Source organism: Puntigrus tetrazona, chromosome 14 (assembly GCF_018831695.1).
Source record: "Puntigrus tetrazona isolate hp1 chromosome 14, ASM1883169v1, whole genome shotgun sequence".
NCBI lineage: Eukaryota > Metazoa > Chordata > Actinopteri > Cypriniformes > Cyprinidae > Puntigrus > Puntigrus tetrazona.
The window spans coordinates 11,223,734-11,251,490 of NC_056712.1; the positions used below are offsets into that span (position 1 = coordinate 11,223,734).

The 27,757-nt window shown below is 42.5% G+C and overlaps 2 protein-coding genes across 2 annotated transcripts in view; one reads left to right on the plus strand and one right to left on the minus strand.

Moving 5' to 3' along the window:
* Positions 1-5,635, minus strand: part of gfra3 (GDNF family receptor alpha 3) — a 28,383-nt gene extending 22,748 nt beyond the window's left edge. Inside the window, exon 1 of the mRNA XM_043257360.1 lies at positions 5,097-5,635. Coding sequence (XP_043113295.1) covers positions 5,097-5,139 — 43 coding nt within the window. The 5' untranslated portion in view covers positions 5,140-5,635. The remainder of the gene's footprint in view (positions 1-5,096) is intronic.
* Positions 5,636-22,427: 16,792 nt separating this feature from the next.
* On the plus strand, positions 22,428-27,655 carry dnd1 (DND microRNA-mediated repression inhibitor 1). Its single transcript, XM_043257364.1, has 4 exons — positions 22,428-22,612; positions 22,793-22,898; positions 25,216-25,677; positions 26,667-27,655. Exons 1-4 carry the CDS (start codon positions 22,589-22,591, stop codon positions 27,194-27,196), a joined length of 1,122 nt encoding a protein of 373 aa, XP_043113299.1. The 5' UTR covers positions 22,428-22,588; the 3' UTR covers positions 27,197-27,655.
* Positions 27,656-27,757: the final 102 nt, after the last annotated feature.

Consider the following 27,757-nt stretch of genomic DNA (forward strand, 5'->3'; position numbering starts at 1 on the left):
CGTAAGGTAGTTGTTAAGTTTAGGTATTGGGTAGGATTCGGGACGTAGAATATGGTCATGCAGAATATGTGCTTTATTAGTACTAATAAACAGCCAATATAGAACAACTAGTTGATAAGGACAATTGGTGCCTATACTAAAGTGTGATACTTTGTATTAATTTTAGCTGTTACTACTTATAGACAGAACACAGTAGAATAGAACATGTTTCCAAGACATACTTGTGAAAGCTCATGGCATTAGATGCTGAAAAGCAGATAGAGCAGACACAGTGCAATATCATATCCAAACATTAAAAAAAATAGTTCCAAAATACATCCTTGGTGGAAACCCTATCAAGTCTATACCGGACACAATAACAAAAGACGATTGCAAAATTACATTCTATGATATTGATATATAACAAAGAATATATTGACTTTCTGTCTATTCAATAATTTCTCATCTTCCACTTCATGTTCTCCATATATGTGATACATACTTAATTAATCATAAATAATAAAGAAATTAATTCAACTGATCTATAATTATTTTGATTTAAATCTACATTGTACATATTACATTTTACGGACTAACAGTCCACAATAAATATGTTGCAAAAAATGTCTAAAATATCTAATATCTTTTTATAAAACAGGGAACGGTTCTGAGAACGACAAGCGCACAGAAGAGGTGAAAAGTGAGCGAAGGAGTGAGGAAGAAACAGAAAGAAGGAAAGAAAGTAAACAGAATGACAGACAGCAGACGCCTCACACAATAGGAAACCGTCTCAGTATGGAGGCTGATGGCAATCAAACACATGCTGGCCGGGTATTACGAGATATGTGTGTGTGTGTGCTCACTAAAATCACATTTAGCAAGTGACAGTGACACACACACACACACACACACACACACCTTGAGGCTTTAAGTCTCATGCACACACTGAGAGAGAACGACAGACGCGGTTTCTGCAGTGAAGCTCAGCTGTACAGGGAGTGAAAGAAATAAAGAGGTGAGTGAAATAGAGAAAGACAGCACGAGCGCGTACTGTAAATCTAAGTATCCTTGTGTGACCGTATTTATGGCCGGCGACAGCAAACCGGCTCCAGCTGTCGATATTTGCGGGTCTAACGTGATTAACTAATCAATGCGTACAGCCGTCTGAACCTCTGTGGTAAACCGAGCTCCACTATATCAAGATACATATCAAGAAAACGTCTCTTCTGTCGATCCACACAAAACTGAAGAATCCATCAGCTAAATTACAGCATGCTGCATCTCAGGGCCTAAACCAACAATTTAGACAAATTACTTGAGAAAAACGCACACAAACAAACCCTCGTATCCATTTAAAACAGCGAATGACTGTTTTTCAGCAAGGATGACAAACGTCAAGGAATAAAAAGGAAGCCATTAACACTATATTTAAGCATCTTTCTGACAGTAAATGTGCTGTATAGACTTCCAGCACACACTGTTATTTGCTGCATTGAGGGTTTTGTCAAATGTGGGTCAGAGCGCCGTATCTATTCACTATTGGTGACACGTCACATCAAAGCATGGCGGCGATATTAAAAGAACCGGGTCGGATGGGCCCGTCTGATTGACAGGGAGGAGAAACGGAAGACAATCCGAAAGCCCCGGGAGGAAGGAGTGCACTGCAGGGACGTGATGCTGAGACGGTCCTCGTCGCTAAATCACAGCGCTCAGCGCCTTTAATGAAAATTGGCTACAACATCATCATAAAAGCTCACGCACACACACACACACACACTCTCGCACGCGCTCTTTCTGATTCTGTCTCTTGGCTTGAATCTTCCAGTCGAGGCGAGAGAGTCCAACACCATCTGCCGTCACCGTGTTTGCCTTTCCAAATCCTAGTTATCAACAAAACACACACGCGACCCTGAAAAGACCCTAAACGTCCCCTCGTATGTGAAGAAAACATGCCTGGGGGGAAGATTACCTTTTTGTTAACTAGTCCCGTGTGGTTTATTGAACCCGTGTTCTTACGATTCCTCTTTGATTTGCTAAAAATGGCCGTGTAATTAGGCTGTCCGCCTGTCCCTGGGTATGTCCTTGGCTGGGATGCATCTGAGTCCATTATGGCATATTTTTCTCCATGCAATTAGTATATGCGCTGACAAAGCCTGGTTCACCTGTGTGTATTAAAGCATCCCAAAACATTTCTTAACTTGTGCAGCTCATGCTTTTCGCAGCAATCTCATTTGGGTACAAGCAGAAACGAGGAAGAAACCATTACACAACAAAAAAATATATTTTCATACTCAGTATTTTTTACTTCTTTTACAGTCCTGAAAATACATTTAGGCCACTTGAGAAGCAAATTTGCTTTAGGCATTAAGTCTGGGGTAAGAATCAAGTTTGTTTTTCTTACCCTACTGGCAGATATTTGTTCTTGTTTTAACCCTTGCGCTGTGCCGAAAACCTACTCTGGTGTTCCCGCGAAAATGACCTTGCAATTCTCTCATTTTGCGATATTATCACTAAATCTTGGATTCAGTCAGTCAAGCTGTTTGCTTTCAGTTAGCACAGGTTTTGAATTTCCTTTTGGACCTGTTAGATCATAGGCCTCACTGATCTGAGCTTATGCTCGAAAAAATGTATTTGTGGATAATTTTGGCAGTGTTCACTCAAAACCTGATGTGCAGAAGCTCAGATCAATGAACCCTACGATCAATCGGGTCTGAAAAAATATCACTTGTGCTAACTGTAAGAAAACAACATTGGATCCAATATTTGGAATATAGCAAACTAAAATATTTACAAGTGATTTATTTATTTTTTATGTAGTTCAATGTGTTTTTTTGACTGAGAAGCACCATAAGTACGCCATAAGGTGTAGGCCTGTGTACGAAGCCTGTAAGTTTTAGTCCAATGCAGTAGCATCAATAAAATCATACAACAACATGAGGGATAAGCATAAAATCTCTTTATTTTGCTAACCTTTTCTAAAAACATCTTATTTATTTTGCTTCTTAAGTCAGTGTATAATAATTTGAGATTTTTTAGTTATTCTACAAAAAAAAAACAAGATTAAAATGTTTTTTTTTTTTTTGCAGCGGATATGCCAGGCATGTTTTTTCCCAGACCTGTCAGCATCTGTCGCTGGCAAAAGACTTGAAGCTGCCAAAGTCCAGAGTTGCGCACGCGTACCTTTTCTCGAACACACCTGGGCGCGCGGCTGGCACGAGCTCGCACATGCGCGCCTGTCCGGAGGCCGTCAATCTTAGACGCCGTGTGTTTGTACACATCTTTCCACCTCAGGTCGCCTCTTAAAAACACATTCAGGCATGCGAATCTTTATGCAAATACAAAGTCTTTTTGCCACTTGATATCCATCAGGGGGTCCCTTTGCGATTCGTGCGGCTGATATACGACCCGACCCCCGGGGATACACACAGCACGAGTGAGCACATCAAATCTGCAATCATTAACACAGCTAATAAATAAACCTGTCGATCAGCGCGCGCATTACAGCGTGTTCTCGTGGCACCAGGGTGCGACAAACACCACTCATGATGATGAATGCCACTTGGGCTACAAAGACACTTGCAATATTGCACCCTGTCGTCCCAGGTGGGGAAAGAAAGTCAGATCCCTCAAATGTTGGTTGCTGTGCTACGGGAACACCGCGGAGCTGCCCTTTACCAGCCTAATCTGTCTCTGTTTATATGTGTGTGCGTTTCTGCCATCACGTAATTAGGATAATATTGACTGTGACAGATGTCTCATAACATACTGTTATTTGTTGACGGAATTATATTTTTAGACCTGGCCTGTGCGGATTATCGTTCTCCGAAGAGCTCCTGTAATGCCTGAGATATTAAAACTATTATGCTGTTGTGATTCAAATGTGTGAAGAAAATAAACACTTGGCTGTAAAGTACACATAATTGGCTGAAAATCTCAGTGTTGTTTTTAACTATTAAAAGTACTGTGTAGGAATGAAATATAATTACCTTTACTGTTCAAAGCATAAGGATGAGCTCAGAATGTTACATCCAAGAGGGGCTCTTAAAGGTCATTTTTGTTTTTGTACAGTAAGTGATAATAATGGTTAAGCTCCTTTAAGCTCTTTACGTTGGTTTTACAACATAGCAGCATATAAAGATAATCTGCTGATATTGGGGCTATTCTTAAGAGTGTACAGCGTTTGTTAAGCGTAATAAGCAAGTACACGGATACGTGAGGGATTGACAGACACATCTGTTCTGCTCAGCGTACAGCACTTTAGAAAATGAAAGCCTTTCTTTTGTTTCAGCACGAGCACATGGCACAGCAGTCACCCTAAAACACACCTGTGCGATAAGTTAACATGCAACTGTAATTTAATCACTGCTGTTTTGGCTTTTGCAAATGATCTTCATGCAATGGTATGCACTACACATGGGATGTACAATATAATGCATGCACAATGTGTATAATACCTCCAATACACAGCATACCGTATGCAACCGGTACAATTTTTGATGTGTATGATGAGCACTTGTTTATAATATCTGTCGTGCTTATTCTTCTCGCTTGGTCTGCTGCCTGTAATATATTGTATATTGTGTAAATAGTTTATAATGTAGACTTTTCTTATCCTTCTATATGTACTGTGTTATGCTCTATGTTGTACAGTGTGTCTGGCTGTTAACGCAAACCCAAAATAAAGTATCTATCTGTCTATGATTTTTTCCCCTCAGACAATCCTTCCTTTTACAATACAATGGTTTTACAGTAATACAAGTCTCTTTTACTTTAATAACACCAATACCATTCATAAAAATAATCTATCTATTTGTCTTTTACATTAGAAAATTTACAATACTGTGGTTTTACTACAATAACAGTCCATTTAGTTAGCGTTCATCTTTCACCACATAACTGTGTGGATCAATTATTCAATTATTAGTGAATCACTAACAAATTGCTTTTCCAGGCGGCTATGCAAAACAGTTACACGTTATTCTCGTTGTTCATTAACTTAGTAAATATGCAATCTGAATACTTAGTATTCATGTAAATGTACTGCATAAACACTGTCATGTAAAGTGTGACCCTAATGTGTCAAAATAAGTCACGGAGGCTGTTTCTAAGAGTCTTACCCTTAATGACGAACAGATTTAGAAGTATTCCCAGAAGGATCATGTCGACTGCTGCTGGATGCGCTCGGCTGGACGGTGATGCTGCTGGGGAATCTCGGGGAAGCGCGTCTGGAACCCCCGGATCGGTCCGACTCAGTCCGAGCCACTACATCCATACAAGAGGACCACCGTCCGACTGATAGAAATCTCCAAAACGACGTCTCCGAAAATCAATTCCAGCTACAAACTTGTGTGATAACGGAAGCTTTCTAATGCGTAAGAGGTGTCCGAAGAGCAACGATTTTACACAACATACAACAAAACAAGGGGAAATTACAAACTGTCAAACGCACTAGCAGCTGATGTCCGTTATACTCGCGATCGTTGTCTTTCTAAAATAATAATCCTCGATTCAAACGCGCATCACCAAGACAGAAGCGTAACCAAACGCGCGCGTCAGATGTGCCAGCGTGCGCATTAGTGCGCATCAGTTTAATACAGTATATGTGAGCGCGACCCCAGATGCTCGATTCCTGCTGTCCCACAGCACAATGTGCTCAATCCAGTCCTCAAACTCAGCGGCGAATTTTACATGCATCTGCCTCCCTGTGATTGGCTCGGGCATTCTCAGGCTCATCCATGCAAAATCCCTGACCAGCCTTCTGGAGAGCTGGGTCGGTGCTCCTATAGGCTAGAGAAATTCAGCCTGCTCTGCAAGTATCTAAGTTTGCAAGAGAATCTTTCAGCAATAGTGAAATGTTACGGAGATTAAAAAAGTGAGATAAAGGTAGGTCAGTCAAACTGTGCGCTCTTAAAAAAAAAAAAAAAAAAAAAAAAAAAAAAAGCGTCCTTTTAAGGATCCCATGAGTGGATTTTAAAAGGTTCAGAACCGTATTAGGATGTATGTTGTTGTTTTTAGATTAAACACCCTCACGTTCAATGCTCTTCAGATTAGCATATTTAAAATTTATGAAGATTATCCTATGGTGGCTTTTAAGAGAGAACTATAGCATCCACAGCAATGAAGGATATATTCTATTTGCTGTAAACGCTCGCTGCGGGTCCGCAGTCTGTAGCTTTAAATGCTCCATCTCTTTTGAAGCAGGATGGATTCTGATTGGCTATCAATGTTTTAGCGTTTATCAACTGGAATAAATAGCGCTAAAAGCTATGCCCTAATCATTATGGTGTGGACTCTGCCAATTCTTTAAGCTTGTGAGAATTTATAAACTATACCTATACTGTAGTTATTGACCTTGGTGTGAACAGAAGTTAAAATATTTTATAAAAAAATAAATAAAATATACTGCTAAATTCGTTGTAATATTAATGTAAAATTATATTAAACGAACCCTAATGGTTAAAAATGTTGGGATTAAAACAATATTTCACGAGTTCGCACTTACGTATAATTAATCATAGTAACGGTAAAAAGTAAGCGTGTTTGGCGAGCTGTCAGGAGAGGGCTCGGAACTAGGTGGACTACCGAGTCCAGAGTTTTTCCTCTTGTCCGTGAAAGCGGACAGGACTCGTGTCCGACCCGATCCTGAGTGCCCCCGAGAGGATAGTAGAACTAGGAGGAATGGAGATTGGGGTGGTGGAGGGATGCTCGGAAACGAGATATCGAGGTAAGAAGCTTGTGCGAATTTATAGTAGGCTTCTCTTGCTCTGGTTGGATAATTGCGTGATTAGGAAACGAGAAGCCAGCGCGTTAATTATCAGTGCGTGCTCCTCCGAAATTTGTTTATAGCTAAACATCATTTCACGAGTTCGCACTTACGTATAATTAATCATAGTAACGGTAAAAAGTAAGCGTGTTTGGCGAGCTGTCAGGAGAGGGCTCGGAACTAGGTGGACTACCGAGTCCAGAGTTTTCCTCTTGTCCGTGAAAGCGGACAGGACTCGATGTCCGACCCGATCCTGAGTGCCCCCAAAAAGCCAATTAAGACAGCAGCCGAAAACACGTGTAAGCGGCCCCCCAAAAAAGCTACTGGCTTAGCTAGAAAGGAGGAAGAGCATGGATATGTTAGTTGAAATTGGAATGGTATTAGGATGATATTATGTAGGTGTAGGAGAGTGGGCATGAAAATGTTGTGGCGTCTCTGGCGGGAGTGGTCCACGGCGGTGGGTGCAGTACTCCGGCTAGAGCGGTCCACTGTATTAGCAGCATGTGTGAACGACCGTCTCCGGGCGGAGCTGTCCACGGCGGTGGGTGCAAAGCTCCGGCTTTTGTGGTCTGCTGCTAAAGGCAGTGGGTGCAAGTGAGCGTCTCTTACAGGAGCGGTCCACGGCGGTGGGTGCAGGGCTCCGGCTTCGAGCGGTCCACTGTAATAGCAGCATATGTGAACGACCGTCTCTGGCAGGAGCTGTCCACGGCGGTGGGTGCAGAGCTCCGGCTTTTGCGGTCTGCTGCTAAAAGCAGTGGGTGCATGTGAGCGTCTCTTGCGGGAGCGGTCCACGGCGGTGGGTGCTGTGCTCCGGCTTAGAGCGGTCCACTGTAATGGCAGCATGTGTGAACGACCGTCTCTGGCGGGAGCTGTCCACGGCGGTGGGTGCAGAGCTCCGGCTTTTGCGGTCTGCTGCTAAAGCAGTGGGTGCGAATGTGAGCGTCTCTAGCGGGAGCGGTCCACGGCGGTGGGTGCAATGCTCCAGCTTAGAGCGGTCCACTGTAATAGCAGCATGTGTGAACGACCGTCGCTGGCGGGAGCTGTCCACGGCGGTGGGTGCAAAGCTCCGACTTTTGCGGTCTGCTGCTAGAAGCAGTGGGTGCGAGTGAGCGTCTCTAGCGGGAGCGGTCCACGGCGGTGGGTGCAATGCTCCGGCTTAGAGCAGTCCACTGTAATAGCAGCATGTGTGAACGACCGTCGCTGGCGGAGCTGTCCACGGCGGTGGGTGCAAAGCTCCGGCTTTGCGGTCTGCTGCTAGAAGCAGTGGGTGCGAGTGTGCGTCTCTGGCGGAGCGGTCCACGGCGGTGGGTGCAATGCTCCTGCCTGTGTTGGCCACTGCGGTGGCAAGTTTTGTATACCATCATCTACGGCGGGAGCGGTCCACGGCGGTGGGTGCAATGCTCCTGCCTGTGTTGGCCACTGCGGTGGCGGGTTTTGTATACCATCATCTACGGCGGGGAGCGGTCCACAGCGGTGGGTGCAATGCTCCTGCCTGTGTTGGCCACTGCGGTGGCAGGTTTTGTATAATGTCATTTACAGTGGGGAGCGGTCCACAGCGGTGGGTGCAATGCTCCTGCCTGTGTTGGCCACTGCGGTGGCGGGTTTGTATATTGTCGTGTACAGCGGGCGCGTCCACGGCCAGTGGGTGCAATGCTCCTACCTGTGTTGCCACCGCGGTGGCGGGTTTGTATATTGTCGATATCTGGCGGGGAGCGGTCCACGGCGGTGGGTGCAATGCTCCTGCCTGTGTTGGCCATGCGGTGGCGGGTTTGTATGTTGTCATGTACAGCGGGGAGCGGTCCACGGCGGTGGGTGCAATGCTCCTGCTTGCAGTCTGCTGCTGAAGGCAGTGGGTGCGTGTGGCGTCTCTAGTGGGAGTGGTCCACGGCGGTGGGTGCAGTACTCCGGCTAGAGCAGTCCACTGTAATAACAGCATGTGTGAACGACCGTCGCTGGCGGGAGCTGTCCACGGCGGTGGGTGCAAAGCTCCGGCTTTTGCGGTCTGCTGCTAAAAGCAGTGGAGTGCGAGTGTGCGTCTCTAGCGGGAGCGGTCCACGGCGGTGGGTGCAGAGCTCCGGCTTAGAGCAGTCCACTGTAATAGCAGCATGTGTGAACGACCGTCGCTGGCGGGAGCTGTCCACGGCGGTGGGTGCAAAGCTCCGACTTTTGCGGTCTGCTGCTAGAAGCAGTGGGTGCGAGTGTGCGTCTCTAGCGGGAGGCGGTCCACGGCGGTGGGTGCAGGGCTCCGGCTTAGAGCAGTCCACTGTAATAGCAGCTTGTGTGAATGACCGTCTCTGGCGGAGCTGCTGCCTGGCGGTGGGTGCAGAGCTCCGGCTTTGCGGTCTGCTGCTAGAAGCAGTGGGTGCAAGTGTGCGTCTCTGGCGGAGTGGACCACGGCGGTGGGTGCAATGCTCCTGCCTGCGTTGGCCACTGCGGTGGCAAGTTTGTATACCGTCATCTACGGCGGGAGGCGGTCCACGGCGGTGGGTGCAATGCTCCTGCCTGTGTTGGCCACTGCGGTGGCGGGTTTGTATACCATCATCTACGGCGGAGCGGTCCACAGCAGTGGGTGCAATGCTCCTGCCTGTGTTGGCCACTGCGGTGGCGGGGTTTTGTATGCCGTCATCTCACGGGCGGGAGCGTCCACGGCGGTGGGTGCAATGCTCCTGCCTGTGTTGGCCACTGCGGTGGCAGGTTTTGTATACCGTCATCTACAGCGGGAGCAGTCCACGGCAGTGGGTGCAATGCTCCTGCCTGTGTTGGCCACTGCGGTGGCGGGTTTGTATATTGGCGTGTACAGCGGGAGCGGTCCACGGCGGTGGGTGCAATGCTCCTGTCTGTGTTGGCCACTGTGGTGGCAGGTTTTGTGTGCTATTGTGTACGGCGGGAGCGGTCCACGGCGGTGGGTGCAATGCTCCTGCCTGTGTTGGCCACCGCGGTGGCAGGTTTGTATACCATGATCTACAGCGGGAGCGGTCCACGACGGTGGGTGCAATGCTCCAGCCTGTGTTGGCCACTGCGGTGGCAAGTTTGTATACCGTCATCTACGGCGGGAGCGGTCCACGGCGGTGGGTGCAGTGCTCCTGCTTGTGTTGGCCACTGCGGTGGCAGGTTTGTATAGGGTCATCTACGGCGGGAGTGGTCCATGGCGGTGGGTGCGATGCTCCTGCTTGAGCTGGCCACTGCAGTGGCGAATTTTGTATATGGTCATTTGCTGCGGGAGCGGTCCACGGCGGTGGATGCGATGCTCCTGCTTGGCATTGCCACTCCTGTGGCAGATTTTGTATACGAACGTCTATAGCGGGAGTGGTCCATGGCGGTGGGTGCGATGCTCCTGCTTGAGCTGGCCACTGCAGTGGCGAATTTTGTATATGGTCGTTTGCTGCGGGAGCGGTCCACGGCGGTGGATGCGATGCTCCTGCTTGGCATTGCCACTCCTGTGGCAGATTTTGTATCTGACGTCTATAGCGGAGCTGACCAGGGCGGTGGGTGCAATGTTCCTGCTTGGTATGTCCACTGTGGTGGCAGATTTTGAATATGGCTGTTTATAGCGGGAGCCGTCCAGGGCGGTGGGTGCGATGTTCCTGCTTGGTGTGGCCGCTGCGGTGGCGGATTTTGTATTTGGTCGTATACAGCGAGAGCTGGCCGTTGTAGAAGGAGTGATGACGTGCCTTGGGGTGATCCCCTGCGGGGTGGTAGGTTTGGAGTTCTGTTGGGACTGGTTAGGGTCTGGAGGGCTTTTTTGATGAGTGACTGGTCTGAGCGAATGTAGCTTTGTATGCGTTAGAAGACCAGCGGCCGAGGGTTTGGATTTGCTGTTGGGAGAGACCTTTCTCTGCTGCAGTGGTGGCTGCCCCTATTCTGAAGGAATGTGTGGAGAAATTTTTGATGGGATTCGGAGTAAGATAGGACTGATTTGAGGTGCTTTTGGAACCAGAATCGAGATACGGGGTGGTTGGAATCATCTGTGAACAGAGGGTCGAGTGGAGTTTTAGTTTGGGATTTCCTGTATTGGAGGAAAGCTAGAAGTGTTTGAAGGGAAAAGTAGGAGTTTGGAGGTTAAAAATATATATGAAATGCCCATTTTTGGTCTGGTCCGTTTTACTTTGTTTGATGAAAAAGGATACGGTTTCGTGGTCTACGATAGATAGGTCGGAAATAGTGGGGTGAATATTTGGGTCGAATCTGGAGTTGACTGTAAATTCTGAACATCTGAGGAAACCGAAAAAGGCCAGAATGAACATTGCATCGGGAGTGCGAGCAGTATGGATAGAAGAGTAGCCTCTGCGGAGGGTGGATATGCATTTTGAGAGAATTGAGGGTGATGGGCATCCTTGAGTCGGATCGGGAGAGGATGCCTTCTTTGGATGCCCTTGATTAAAAGTGAAGTCTGAGCATTGGTTATTTGAGGTGAGGCGATGCCGTGGATGAGTTTATGGAAAAACTGGATACCACTCAAGTAGCCCTTAATAGAACTGACTTGCAGGTTTTTGAGGTGTTAAGAAAGGAGATGAAAGAAGTGATGGATAGCAGGGAAAAAATCAGGGAATTGGAGGTTATACCTTGCCTGGAAAGATTTAAAGCATTTCCAAGCGGTCAGGTAAGATTGCAGGGTTCTGTGAGAAACTGCTTGTAGGATTGAGTCGAGGAGGCTTCGAGGAGGGACCTTAAAGGATGGTTCGCTGGGATATTAGTTGTGAAAAGAGAAGCACCTGGGTTGCATAGGGTTCGCTTCTGGTGCCAGCATCCTGGATTTCTGCAAGGATCTGTGCTTTGATGGAATTGGGGACGGGGTGGGGTCGGTCAAGGCGCGGCATTTGAGGGCATAGGAAGAGGGTTAGCAGTGGATACTGAGAAAGGGTGGTGGGCGATGGGAGAGTTGGCGGGGGTAACTCATGGGAGCTACTTGTGGGGGGTGGGTTGGAGCTCACGGCGGCTATGGCAGGGGATCTAGGGGAAAGAGTGGAAAAGATAGGGAGGTAAAGAAGAATAGGTGTGTGAAGATGGTGGGGGTCTTGAACCTGGGTTCAGACTGGTAGCAGAAAAATAGGGGGGGAGGAGGAATAGGAGGTGGTACGGCTGGGATCGTCAGTGGAGGCATCTGTGTGCCTGTGCTGGCACCTATGGCTGGCTGGGCTGTGGGAACAGAAATGGACGAGTTAGGTCCTGGAGGAATAGGAGAAACTTGAGGCTGGTAAATAACGGACAGTGGATTGGGGCTGGTTGCCAGGCATGGTCGGGAGAGACTTGGGCAGAGTACTGTTGGTGTGGGTTCAACTGATCCAATGAACAGAGTGGGTACAGGCTAGGCTGATGGCTTGTGGGGCTGGAGCCGTGGTGCTTGCTGCGTGGGTTGTTTGCTGGAAACTGGAGGAAGAGCTGCTGGTGTTTGGGTCCTGGGCTTTGCTAGCGGTAGCTGGGAGCCTTCTGCCGCCTCCTGGTGGGCGGAGGCTTAATACGGTGCAGATGCTGACTTCTCGGGTCTTCCCTGGGAGAATTACGGCTTCTTCTAGTTGTTTCCTTTCTTTTGGCTGGAGGAGAAATGTTTGGCGAAGCTGCGCCTGTTTGATAAGTCGAGTACAGCGAGAGAAGCTCGGCTTTGTTAGCGGCGGGAGAAGCGGAATGTTCGCGTTTGCGAGTGCTTGACGCATAAAGCGGAATTGTCCATTTTGTTGCGGATGGAGCGGAAGAAAAGGCTGCACGGTAGGGAGAAGCTGGGAAGCTTGAGGACGTCTGGCAGGTGGAGGCGAACGTGATCTTAATCGCGTTGGCGAAAGGATAGTCACTCGCGTTAGTTTTCTGCCTCTGGGCGAAGCCGCGCGCTTTCGTTTGAAGTTCGGGCGGGCGTTAGCGTGCTTGCTCAGCGGAGTCGTGGAGGGCTCGGTGTCCTCGATTTCGTAGGTTTCTGGCGATTGGTCTTGTTCGGACATGCTGGATACCATGCTCGGAAACGAGATATCGAGGTAAGAAGCTTGTGCGAATTTATAGTAGGCTTCTCTTGCTCTGGTTGGATAATTGCGTGATTAGGAAAGCGAGAAGCCAGCCGCGTTAATTATCAGTGCGTGCTCCTCCCGAAATTTGTTTATAGCTAAACATCATTTAATAGCGCGGCAAAGCATAAATATTGAGAGAGTTCACAGGGTATTCTGTTTCAGTTTGTTTACAAAACTCCATACAGAGAAATCCCATAAGGGCCGTGAGCTGTCCAGACCGTGGATACTACGAACACAACACCGTTAGAACTTTTGATTCTGAAGTTTAGTTGGCAGGACAACACAGAGACATACCAAGGCTGTATTTCTGTTCCAATTTCAGGATTTGCGAATGAAACTTTAATGAGAATTTGATTTGTCCAAGTGGTCTGACTTGGGCCAACAACTGGGTCTATAATCAGGAGGCTTATGTAGATACACATTCGGCTGATTACCGCAGTGCAACAGCCTGCACGGTCATCTGTGTGTGCGTGTGTGTGTGTGTGTGCGCGAGCGGACAATCATGGCCATTTAACTAATCAGAGTAAATGCCATACAGAGCCATTGCCCTGATGATGTCACAGCTCTGGAGTCGTCACTCTGAGTGCTTCCATCTGGTTGGGCTTTTTAGTGGCCGGAGAGCCACACTTCACTTTTTCTTTTGTCCTCTCTCTTCTTCAGGCAATCTGGCCATACTTTCTGTGCTCTTTTCAAATGCAAGATGGACTTTTATCACCCTTTTTCAAAGATCAGATGTAACTACATTTTCACACTTTCGATAAAAAAGGGCATCTACTTTGTATAATGAATCTACTTCACTTTAGCTTGTTAAGTTATAACCAAATAACAACTGTATGTTGGTGCTTCAAAGGTTCTTCACAGCGATGCCATAGAAGAACCATTTTTGGTTCCAAAAAGAACCATTCAGTGAAAGGTTCTTCTCTGAAACAGAAAGGTTCTTTAGATGTTAAAGGTTCTTTTGTGTGTTTAATGTGTCATTTTTAAATTAAAACAGTTGTGAACAGGTACATTTATACTCAGTCAAATACAGACTCTATATAACAAAGTTGAAAATACAGTCCAAAGTAAAGTGAGCTGAAATAGTTCAATTCACTAGAATCAAGAAGACTGTCTAACACAACACATGAGGAAAAAAAAGAACATTTAGAAATTAATCAGACTTTCCATCTCAACATATGAAAGACAAACATTGAGTACAAATTCAATTAATTACAACGAATCAGACTTTCCAACAATGTGTGAGATTTAAAAATATTTACTAAAATGATTCAGACAATACATGACTATATGTATGAGAGGACCATTTAGGACAAACTGATTTATTAGAATAAATCACACTAACCAGTGCAGATTCAGAGAGGAGCATTTAATATGAGACGAATCACTGGACTGAACCAGATATACTAATGCAGTGTTTCTCGACCCTAGTCCTGGGACCCCACATTTAGTTCATGAGCTCATTGGAAGAAAGTCCAGGACCTGAAATGTGTGTATCAAATAAGAGAGACATACAAACCGTGCAGTCTTGGGACCAGGGCCAGGGTTGAGATACACTGTTCTAATGCTACATATGAGAGAGAGAGTGGGTCATTTAGGACAAATTGCTTCACTTCAAAGAATCAGACTTTCCAGCACAACATATGAGATTCATTTAGCTGTGAACCGATTTACTTGAATCGGACTTTCCATTACTATTTATGAATGAGAGAACAATTTAGGACGAACCGATTCATTAGAATCAGTCGGATTTTCCAACGCCACGAGGAGGAGGACCATAGGTGATAGCGTTTTTTACTTCTCTTACACCGCAAATGTTCTAATAAAAAAGCTACACTATGACAATAATTAAAGTGTCAAGACTACTGAACAATATTCTTCGCTACTTTTAGCTAGCTGCTCATCTAAACTGTAATGGTTTGGGGTGTTGCCAGGGTTGCTACAGTTTTGTGCATGATTGCTGGTGTTCTTGCTTAATTGCCCGAGTCAAAAGAACGCGTCAAAAGCTCTTCAATGCATTGTCCGTTTCATCCATTTTACTGAACATATATTTATGCTTTACCTTCCCCCCGTTACCTTCCCTGCACCTCTTCTTTCTTGCAATTTCTTCCCTTGATCATCAACACAAAGATGTTTCCATTCGTCTGTCCTCTCTCGCTCTCTGTTTCTCCTCCTCTGCACTCATCCCTCGCTCAGCTCATCATTGCTTTACGATAGCTGTGACCTTTTCAGTGGCACTCCACTATCAGACTCTTATCTCACTGCCAGTGTAGCCGAGCGGTCATTTATGAGGTCACTTCACAGAAGTGGACATTAGCGATAATGTACTTCCAGTGACTCAGGTGTCACACTAAAGCGAAGGCAAGCGCGAGCGCGCGCACACACGCACACCCACTTTTGCCCGGCGTATAATCATCCGGCTCTGTGTACATGACAGAGATGTGGACGTCGTAACAAATTAAAATGTCCGTAGGTGGAAGGAATATTTTGCTTGATGAGAGAAGAGAGAGAAAAAAAAAAAAGAGACAATATATTTTCTTCAGAGTATTACAAACGCGCGCATACACACACGCACACACAATTTCTCGATCCCACTCGGTTTGTACGCTTGTTAGTTCCACTTGAAATGGCAAATGACAAACAATCAGAGGCAGTGAAGCAGTGGCTTACCAGCTCACAGAACCAGCCAAAACAAAACAAACAAGGCAATTACTGCAATTCACACTACACCAGTTCTCCATGTTAAACACACACACGCACACACAGATAAACACAAAGGCCTTTGCAATTATAAACATTATTCTCATCTCTTGCAATCTATTTTTGACATGCAAACTAACACTACACATATACATAAGCTGGAGCAGCGGGGATGTACACGGTATATTAAAACGACTAAATCCACTGAATAAAATATTTTCTCATCTCCAAGGTTATGAAGAGAAGGTGGAGAAAATCTCCGAACTGATTTTTTATACATCACTGGTTTTGCAGGGCTTTGATAACCTGAGGCCAAAAGAGGAAGTTGGCAGATGTGTTTAGTTTACGGCCCCTTTTGAATATCTCCCTTACAGATATAGACCAACTTTATGCCTCTGTGCTGCGCAAATACACACAAAATATGAAGCAGCGCCCAAGCAGTTTGTGCACTCTTTGCTTTAGTTCATGTCATTTGTCTAAATTTGACAGCATTCAGCAATGTTTGAAGCCTTAATGCTTACATGTTCGACAAGTTCCTTTCGTTGTTTTTTTGGGGGGTATTTCATACACGCTGGTTTTATAGACTCTTTTGTCTGTGAATGATAGGCCTACAAATTGATAAATTAGCATGACATGAACCTTACAACAAATAAACAGTTGTCAAGAGAGCACTACGCATGTTCACTGATGAGTGTGATTTCACCAAGTACACAATGTTCCTCTATCAACATTCTTGTTGATCCTGGAACAACATTCGAATCAACCAATCAGATTTGAGGGATAATTTTCAAGAAATATCTGTTTTAGGTTTATGATCAGGGTTAGATGCTTCTAGACCCTTGATAATCAGCTATCGTTTCCCATTCGTTTTAGGAATAAACGTTGGTATAGGGATGGGTTTAGGGGTAGAGATTGGGATAAGTCTATATTTTTTGGACAGACATGGTGGTCCAGGACCAACAAAAGATGCTGATCCAGGATCGTGTCTTACTTGGCAAAAATTATGGTGACTATTAGATACAAAAGTCTATTAAATACAAAAAATATATATATAAAAAATACTAACCCACCAGAATAGTATCAAATATTGAATGATTTTCTTGCTCACACTGTATTAATAATGTCTTTTTTAGTCCAGTGCTGAAGACAAATTTGAACAGAAAATGAAAACAGCTGAACTGAAAAACTCATTTTAATTAAAACAGAATCATTTATCTGTGTCCACAAATTCTGATTCACTCCCCATCACATCACTACTGTAACAATAATGAGGAAAATACAAAAGTGCAGCCATGTTTTATTAATTAATTACAGTTTTTTCCCCCGGTAGGTAAAGCATAACATATCCACCTTGTCGAATAACGTAAGAAGGAAATCAGTTTATTTAGTTATTGTGGCTATTTACATAAAAGTCCTGTTGAATCTTAATGCTAATGAGAAAACCTCATAACCCAAATATTTTGGTTTGTCACATTCAGAATAACCCAGCATATCAGGCTTTTTTTAAATTATTTCAGTGTTTGATGACAGTGCGACGTGTTATCACTGAAAGACATTCTTTGTCTAGTAGTTTTATAATGATACATTTATTTGGAAAAACTTCATAGAATGACTCATATTCATCTGGTACAGTACATGGCATTGTTTTGTTAACGATCCAGGGGCAAATATTCAAAAACGCAGTGATTTATGAAAGCAGATCAAATAAGTGCGTGTAAATGTTTGTTAGTTATGCATGAAATTATCGTTATGCGTGGTTGTGGGCCCCTGATTAAGGATCTGGATGGCTTGAGGGAAAGACGCTCCTCCTGACCCCTGCTGGCCCTAGAGCCGTGGTAGAGCTTTATCTGACCACAGCAGTGTGGATGAAATCCTTAGTGATTTTTCTATAATCTAGCTTAGAACAATAGGAGCTTGTTTTATTAGTCTATCAGGGAAAAAGTTTGATAAACTAAAGAATGAATTGCACATCTCTCCTTAACAACATGCGCATACTTTCATGTATATTTCCTAATTATCATGTGACCATTAACCAAAACTGTGAATTAGTGTTATTCGTTTTATAGTTATTATTTATATTTTAAATATTATATTAAATCATAATTTATTTAAAAAAATAACATTTTTAATTTATTGGAAATTTTAATTCTATTTTAATTATAGGTTTTTTTAATGTCCATATAGTTTGAATTTTTGGAATTTTTTTTTTGTCTTTGTATTTTTAAGTTGCATTTCAGTTAACATTTATTTTATTTCAAGTACATTTTAATGGTTTTAGTAATAACTATAATTATCCTGCGAATGTGGGGTTCAATAATTGACTCTTCAAGTAAATATTTTACAGGGTTCAGCTTAAGACAACATTTGTAGACTCTATGTTAGTATATGTAGAAATGACATTAAATACAATTAATAAACGCATTAGCATTATTAGTTAATGTCAACAAATGGAACAGTATTGTAAAGTGTTACCAAGTCCACTATCAGGGTCTTGTTCTTGCTGACGTTCACCTCTACTTCCCGTAGATAGGCTTTGTCTTGGCTGTCAGCATCAAACCCATCACAACAGAGCGAGAGAGAGAGCGAGATGGCAGAGAAAAGGAGGAGGGTGGGGTGGAGGAAGAACAAACATGTCCCTTTGAGATAGACTCTAGTACTAATATTGACCAGCACGCTTGAGAAAACACAGACGCACAACTCCGCTACAGTAATGAAAGCCCCACAAAGGACCATCGACACGTTTTATCAGCGACCTGAATTAGCTGCGTCTGTTCACCTTGATTGCTAGTGTTCATATGTTTCACTTACACACACACATACACACACACACACTCACTCACCACTGCACATGCAATCAGCCAGCAAATAAGAGCATGTGGCACAAAAAACAAACAAACACAAAACACATTTTGTGTGCTCAGCAGGTATGAGTCCAACTATTAAAACACACACAAATGCGCATGAAAACACATACACGCATCGCAAAAAGTTGTCGAGCTCATAAATTAGAAATGTCATTTCAGACTTCAGCAGAGGTTCCAGTCTGTCCGTGTAATATTTTTCTGCCTAATAGATTTGAGCTGTCATTCATATCTGTAGCACAAACTGAAAGTGATACTCCAAGCAAAAAAAAATCAAACGAGGTCACCATTATTTGGTTTTAATCCTGTATGGGTTTATTTCTACATAAAAGAAGTTATTTTGTACAGTGTCAGTAATCAAACAGCCTCCCACTGACTTTATGGGTATACTGCTAGAAAAAAGGTACAAAAGCTGTTACTTGGCTGGTGCCTTATACTGTTGGATCTTTTTTTATCCCTAAAGGGTACACACTAGTGACAGATTTTGTAGGCTACTTTTTCCTTTCCTAAAAAATACAATGGAAGTCAATAAGAATTCTCCTTTCATGTTCCACAGTAAAAAAAAATGTACCCAGGTTTTTAAAAACCCGAGCGTGAGTAGCCTCAATGATGAAAGAATTTTTTGGGTGAACATCCCTTGAATGAGTTACACATTAAGGTTTAATGCTCCCTATGTTTGATGAAACTCCTAACCTTGGGTATGAGCTATAATAATAATGACAATTGCCTTAGAAAACACCTTTTAAGTACGCACGCAGTAGTTTGCGATGAGAGAATCAGGTTTTAGTGGGGCTAGAGGGAGGAACGCACAGAAACGTGAGTCACGTTTTTCCCAGGTTAAAACATCAGGGAGCCTCTAAGCTATGAGCAAGCTGTTCTTCTCTCTGAAACAGTTACTGTTTACTATTTATTGTGGTGCTGATAGGCTTTTTAGAAATGATAGCTCTTCCTGCACTTAAGATGGAAGCTGCTTTATTACCTCCTGAATGTATAAATGAATGAATAAATAGCTAGCCGTAAAACAAATTACGAATGTGATGTTAGAGTATAAAATCAACATTAATCTGTTGAGATATGACGCATATTTACATAAATATATTTTTGCTAGATACACTAGTTAAAAAGTAAACTGCTTTAACCGATATATCAAGCGAACCGACATTTAAAATCTTTATTTAGATTAGCTATAGATGATGTTCTATGAAGATATTTAGTGATATAACTACCATAAATATATCAAAACTATTTGATGATCAATATGCATTGCTAAGAACCTAACTTGGACAACTTTAAAGGTGATTTTCTCAGTATTTAGATTTTTTTCTGTACCCTCAGATATTCTAGATTTTCAAATAGTTGTATCTGGGCCAAATATTGTCCTATCCTTACAAACCATATCAACGGAAAGTGTATTTATTCAGCTCAAACAAAACTATTTGCTTTATGGTTCAGGGGTCTGTTCCATAAAACAAGTTTTACCAAACAATCCAAGCTTGTTTCAGTTAGTCTGACCTTTTTTTTGAGCCAAATCAAATTACCTGAAATAAACTTATTTGGTAAAACTGATTTACGAAACAGGCCCCCCGGGGTCACATATGTATTTATTTAGCTTATAAAAAAGTAATACACTGGCACAGTTACACATAACTGAATACAAGAAAGCCAGTTTCACAGTAGAAATATATAAATGGCTCCCTATGTCATATCAAGCACTATTCCTAAATGTCAAAAGAAGATTAAAGTTCACTGAGACGCCCTGAAAGTTAGCGTGAGTGTGTTTACAGGGTGAGTGACGGGACTGAGGATATGAGTTTTGACATTGGACAGATTGCGTGTCCCTCGGTGAGCCCCGGGGTGGCAGAGGGGCTGGGATCAGCCTCTTCGTGAGGCGGGGCGGCTGGGGTACGAGAACGTGTGTGTGTGCATTTCAGGACAGGCTCACAGATGTGCGTGACGACCCCACGGCAAAGGAACTGCTGTCGCTACGCAGCACACATTGCATAGCAACCGGATAACATCAGTCAGATAGGCCCAATTTTAATGTTTGGATGTAAAAGGTTATAAATTAATTAGCCGAAGGCAGAGACAAGGCTCTGGATGAACAAGAAACACAGTAATATCCGAATACAACTTAATTATAAAACTCCGTAGCTATACGGTTCTTTTCATCATCTTCAAACCTGGCGCTGAATCAAACTATCAATCCACAGGTGACCTAACCAGCAGGTCACATTTTCCCGCACGTCCAATTTGTGCAAATGATACGCGCATTCTGTAAATCAAATGAAGTGTTTAATAATATTATCACAGCGACCGCGGTACATGTGACGGTGTGAGGCGGCTTTACGACCTTCGCTACATTAGCAGGTGTTGATGTGTTTATTTCCATGCAAACAAACTGTAATTGCACTACGGCTAAAAGACGAATCGCACATCTCACAGCCCGGAAAAATGGAAAGATGCAAGGGATGAAAGGTGCTGAGGGGAACAAGAAAAACATATGGCAGTTGTCTATTCCGTCTTTTTTTTTCTTTTCAAAGAATTAAAAGGCTGTGAGGCAACGGAGGGATTTTCTCCTGCTAAAAAGTCAGAGCTGGAGGCCACACTGAGAACTAAGCCAGGCTCTGCCTTTCATCTGGCACAGCATCATTTTACACTGACAAACTGTGTACCTGCACTCGCTAAGCTGGTGTTAATTCAAAAGTCGCTACATAAAATACCGTCTTTGATCATTTTCGTGTCATTTGTGCTCCAGACCTACATTTTGTCGCAACTTGGCCAGAGTCGGATGACACACTGAACTCTTTAATTCATCTGCCAACATTTTGGGGAAAAAAACCAAAAAAACTCAGATGGTGTTTATCTCAATTAGGCCTGTGCATAATCAAACACAAGGGGTCATGGTTATGTGCATTTTTGTTTAAAACATCGAGATGTGTCTGAAGAGTTTTACCACATAATAAAAACGACATGTTTTGACAAGCATGGCCTTTGAAGCGGAGTCACAGAGTTATCTTGAGATTATTATTATTATATCACACTTGACAGCTTAAAGTCAAGTGTGAAAAAAATATGTGGAATGGAACTTGTATGCACACTGTGTAGTGTACGCTGTTGCAGACGATATGTTATAAAATGTGATGATGCTTGTTTAAAATGTGTTATATTGTGCTATATGAACACAATTTGTATGTTATCATAAGCAAAAACAACAAAGGAGCGAATCGGCCCATGAATAAATGAACTGTTATGTTGCTTTTTAATCCAAAATTGTATTAGAAATTCATCATGCATAAATTTAACATCTCAAAGAAACGCATATATTGAGATTTATTCATAATTGATCAACTATTCGTAATTGTGTGGGAAAAAATGGAATAGAAACTCAGTGAGTAGCATCCATTTACCAACAAAATAGCTCATTGTTTCTTGAAAATATAATAAATTGTAATTTTCTGTAATATATATTTCTGCACTATATAGAATATAACTTTAAAAAGAACTATAAACAGCAAGCCTAAGCTATGAAAACAAAACAAAAAGTCAACAAAACAACAAATCTTGAAAAAACATCCACTGCTGTTTTGCTCAATCCAATTTTCTGTGCAAAATGTATTTTTAGTAATATATAACAATACAAGAAATAAAGAAATATTACGGTTGAAAACAAACGCATCAAATGTCTAATAAAAACAAAACACAAATCTTGAAAAAGCGTCCAGAGTTGTTTGTGTCAGTGGACAGTTTTATGGCGCAGGGGTCATGACCCCTCGTGTCCCAGCCCAGCAGGACACCCAATAACACGTTTTTCCTTGGTATAAAAACACAGGAAGCTCTCCATGCGTCCCGCTGCTTTGCACATGTAATAACTAATCGGGGGAAAACGTACCTCTCGAAAGATGCAATGAATCGTTTTTAAACCGTAACAATGTTTCCGAGGCTGACGAATGAAGTTCGTTCAAATAATCCCATGCGCAGCTGCCATCTGCTGGAGAAGAGCGGGACGTCTCCAATCATTGGCCGTCCAATTAAACCAGTTTTTAAAGGTTAAATAACAGGTTTCACGCGAACGGCAATTATAAGCGTAACAGCTGTCTTTAAGATCTTAATTGTGTGTGTCTAAGTATCAGTATCAACTTTCCTCAGGACAGAAATTGGAGCGCGCGGCGCAGAATCCGCCCCCTTTCCCCGAGCGCGTCCAATAGCGTCTCCAGACAGTCTTCAGCTTTATTTTAATAACCTTCGCCTGACTTTTCCACCAATTTACAGGTGTGCCATCTCAGGTGCGCAGCGACATGGAGGGACAGCAGCTACAGCAGGCGAGCGAGTTTATTTACTCTTAATATTTATAAACCGCGCACTTGTTTTGCCAAAACTTTGATCAGTAAGGGCTCGACGCAACGCTTTTTCGAGTTGATTCGGGGTTGTCGTTTCATTGCGCTCCGCATAACGTGCAGAGAGAGAGTTACATCTCTATAATTAGATTTTTTTTTTGGCAGGTTTTGAACCCGCAGAGACTGAAGTCACTGCAGGAGTGGATGCAGAAGAGTTCGACCACTTTAACGCAGGTCAACGGCCAGAGGAAATACGGTGGTCCTCCTCCGGGTAAATACTCTCGAACTGAACCGAGATGACCAAACTTTTACGATTAAAACGCAGCCTGTGGCGTGTAAGATTAAAGAAAGAGACCAAAGCGTGGTGTGGATGAAGACAGAGCCTTAGCACATGGCCTCTTATTGCCTTCTGAACGCTAAACAGAGCAGAATCGGGCTTTTTGCTTCTCTTTATAGAGGGTTAACGAATAAATCTTCATCATCTCGGATTTAAAACGACTTGTCATGTAGAACTGATAAGTGAAAGTTTAACCCGTGGCTCTTTTGTGCTTTGTCTTTACCTCCATTAAAACATGGACACCTGGAGCTCAATTAGGCTGCAAGTCCTCATTGCTGCTCAATTATAGCCGATTGGATGGTTTTAATTATTGCTTGATGGAAATTATTAGTTCAAGATCCTTTTAAAGCTCCGTTTGTAGATGTGAACTCAAATTCTAATGTGTTGATCATTTTAGATGTAAATAGCTTGTTTAATTCAGACACCGACAGTATTTTCTTTTAACTTAAGTAATATTATCCTTTAGTAATGAGTTACTTTTATATAATCTATGCATCACATTTTATATATATATATATATATATATATATATATATATATATATATATATATATATATATATATATATATATATCTCCAGCCATGTATAAAATATCTTTCATGTGTAACAAAAATCATAGTAGTTTTTGTTCAAAGAGTACATCTAATTTTCATCTTTGATCTGAGTCTCTGATCACTGCTTGTTATGTGATGTTTTCATCCGTTTTTTTAATAGTATAATTATACTTTTAAAAGATCATATTGTGAGGAGTTTCATTTGCCTTGATCTTTATCGTCAAAAGCTTAATGTGCTATGAAATATATGGTATGCTTTATAAAGTCAGATCTTGACAGTCTGAGCATTTCAGTGTCTGTGATGGTCGTAATTTATTACGAGTTGTTTTTAATCACAGTTTGATCGCTAGTCGACATGAATTCATGAAGCTTTGAAGTTACGGCTAACCAGGGTTTTCATTTATTTATGGGTTTTTTTTATTTATTAACCCATTTAATTCCAGTGTGTTGTTAGTAACCCATTGAAATAATTATTTATTTTTTTATTGTAAATGTTTGAAAACTTGATTTATGCTTGGTCAAAATTGTGACCAGTAGGATAAAGTGAGTACTCAGATCACATATTTCTGCAGTCATAAAAAAAAAATTATGTCTTAATTCAGATATTTGGAACCATTTGATTACATTCTAGGGTTACTATTATGCATAAAAAAGCATATTGCAACAAGTCACTGAGATAAAAATAAATAAAAAAATTAATTACCCATCACCGCATTTCAAATTAATTTTTTTGTAAAATCACATTTTCATAATTGTTAGGAGTTATACAACATTTATTATTGCAATATTTTAGAATTTAATTAATTTATATTTATTAAAAAATATATACTGTATATGTATATGTCATTGCAGTCTTTTTTGTCCAGCAACTGCAGTTGGATTTGTATTGTATACCTAGGTTCACTGTTTTCCCACGGGCCACTATTAAAACATCAACATGTTTACTCACTCTGTGACCACACTCAACAAAACTAAAGATATGTGAAGGCATTAATACAAGACACCCTAAAGGTAATGTGTACCAAAAATCTTTGTCATCATCTCTGTTGACATACTTCACTAGCCTTTTGTTCTGGAGCTTAGATGCAGTCATCATCTCAAGGTGCAAACAGGAAATAACCTGCTCTGGTCATGTGACAGTTTGCACTAATCATGTCAAACTGCACATATCTGAGACCCTTTAATTTTCCAGATTTGCAGGAAATGCATTAAAAATAGTCAAGAAGGGTTGTAAGAGCTTCATAAATGAAAACCTTTTTACGGTCACTGTTGTAAAGGTGAAATTAAACGTGTTAAAGCACTTTTTTTAAAAAAAGTGTATTTTGACAGAAGTGTGTGTGTGTGCATATAATTTTAAGTTAGAAAATGAGAATTTATCTGTGCATAACTTAATGTCAGCTTAAGTGTGTGTTTTGAATGTGTAAATTTTAACATTACGAGATGCAAACTCCTCACCTATGAGATTTGTGTAGATTCAACAAGAACGTGTTTTTGGTGGTGGTGGGACTTTTTACAGAACCATTAGTACTAATTCACATCTGTACCCACCGTCAACCACAGGATCCTGTGGATACTGGTCACCTTTTTCACCCAGCACGGGATTGCATCTTTGTAATCATGAAATATATTTTACTGTAATCTGTTTTTGAGAAAATGTAAATTATCACTCCGTTTTGACTTTCTTCTTACCCCGCAGACTGGCAAGGTCCTGTTCCCGGGCCGGGCTGTGAGGTTTTCATCAGTCAGATCCCACGCGACATCTACGAGGACCGCCTGATCCCTCTTTTCCAGAGCGTTGGCGCAATTTACGAGTTTCGTCTCATGATGAACTTCAGCGGGCAAAACCGAGGCTTCGCCTACGCAAAGTACGGCAACCCCGCCACGGCCTCCACCGCCATCATCACCCTGCATCAGTACCGTCTGCCGGAGGGGGGCTGCCTGGCGGTGCACAAGAGCACGGAGAAGCGGCAGCTGCGTCTGGGGGATCTTCCCACTAGCATGAATCAGATGGAGCTGCTTACGGTGCTGCGACTGCTGTCTGACGGCGTGGAGGATGTCATGCTCAAGAGGGCCGGATCCAAAGGGAGAGAGGTCATGGCTCTAGTGAACTACTCCTCCCATCACACCGCATCCATGGCCAAGAAAGTGCTTGTGCAAGGTATGCCGGGACACATTAACTGAATGGCTGTAATTTAGTGAGTTTGTAGCACGTTGTATATACTGTGTAGTATGTATTAAAGCGGGGTTGTCAAACTCTGTTCCTGGAGGGCCGCGGTCCTGCTGAGTTTAGCTCCAACCTTGCTACAACATGTGCAGTGTAGATTTCAAATCAGGCGTTTAATTAGGGTTGCATCGAAACTCCGCAGGGCTCCGGCCCTCCAGGAACTGAGTTGGACAGCCAAGGTCTCTTCATTTTATGTGTGTGTGTGTGTGTGTTTGTGTTCAGATTTAATACTTTTACTCCGCAAAGATGCATTAGATTGTGACAAATCTATATTTGTATTAATATTTATCAAAGAATCCTTCACTAAATCTAAGACGTTTTCCACCAAAATATGAAGCAGCTCGACCATTTTAACGTTATGAGAAATGTTTCTTGAGCAGCATATCCACATTACAATAATTTAAATAAGCTTATTAAAACGATTTCTGAAGGATCATGACACTGAAGACTGGAGTAATGCATCACAGAATAAATGTAATTTGACAATTTTATTGAAATAGACATTTTAAATTTGTAGTTGTAATGTTACATATCCTTTAAAAAATAATTTCTCCCCCAAACGATTGAATGGCAGCATATATGGTATGAAATGCACACACATTCAAAATTTAGAAGCAACGGTAAAAAAAAATTTTTTAGTATAGATAGGAAGATAGGATGACATCATGTCGGGTTTTTTTTTTGTTTTTTTTTTTATACTGCTGTTATTACTGCTGTTTTTTTTTTTTTTTTTTTTCTCTTAAAAAATAGGCCAATATATGAGGTGGAGGTGAAGTATGAGGATTGGTGCATTTCTAACATTTACGTTGTTGTTTTCTAAAATGTACAAATAATGATAAACTGTATATATGTGTGTATATAATTTATTTTTAATTTTTTTAAACTGGAGTTAGTATTGTAATTCTTTTTTTTTTTTCCTCCAGCTTTTAAGAAGCAGTACGGTATTTCCATTACTGTGAAATGGACATCCTTCTTCAAGTCGAAGCATGCGTCTGAGAACGAACAAGAAGATGGCACCTTTACCTCCCCAGGTCTGAATCCCTTCTCCAAACCCTCCATCAGCCGCCCCCACCTGCCCCCTCAGCCCTTCTTTAGTGATGTCCCGGCCCAGTCCTTCTTCCCGGCCGCGGGGGCCCCGGCTGTCCCTCTGAGAGATGAGATGAAGCCTCAAGGCCCCATGAAGTGCGACACCGTGTCTCTGCTGCAGTGGATGTGCGAGGCGTACAGACTCGGCACTCCACAGTATGATGTCCAGTACCATCACACCAGCTCCGAAGGCTTCCTCTGCTTCAGCTACAAAGTCCTGATCCCATGCTTTTTGATTCCCCTGCACGGGGTTATTCAGATCCTTCCGGGTACCAGCGCTCAGGCCACAGAAGAGGAGGTTTACCGAACCGTCGCCAAGATGGTAATCCAAACCATCTGTAAGGTCTCAAGCTTGCGACCTTTCTAATTTTGAGCTGTTAATGTAATGTAACGTTATCAGTTTGACGTTCAGTATTACGGTTTGAAGGTATGTACTGTTCCTGTTTAAAAAATGAGTGGAAATTAACCATTAAACAAGTTTTGTTTACTGTTAAAGGGAGGGGGGAAGCCGATAAGGGCAGTGGATTTATTTTAATTTTGCAAGCCCTTGAATTCAGCAAGATGAAAGAGGTTTGAAGTATTATGTTGGTTGAATGTTTTATTGTATTTTAATAATGTAATATTAATAATTTGTTATTTCAGTCAGCCTCATCACATTTGGATGATTGCATGTTTTCACAACATCTTATTTTGAGTGCTTTTCACTGTATTCGATTTTTCACGTTTGTTTGGCGTTTGTCACGTTTGACTTTGCATGGTGTGCTTGTTTCCTCGTTTGGTGGGCTGTACTGACTATAAATGACTTTTGTACAGTAAATAAGTTGTTCAAGAAATAAGTCTCGTGTCCTGTTGTTCAAGTCCTTGATTGTGACTTGCATACCGCTTTTGCTCAAACTTTTGATAAGAAATCGTAAAAAAAAAATTCTCC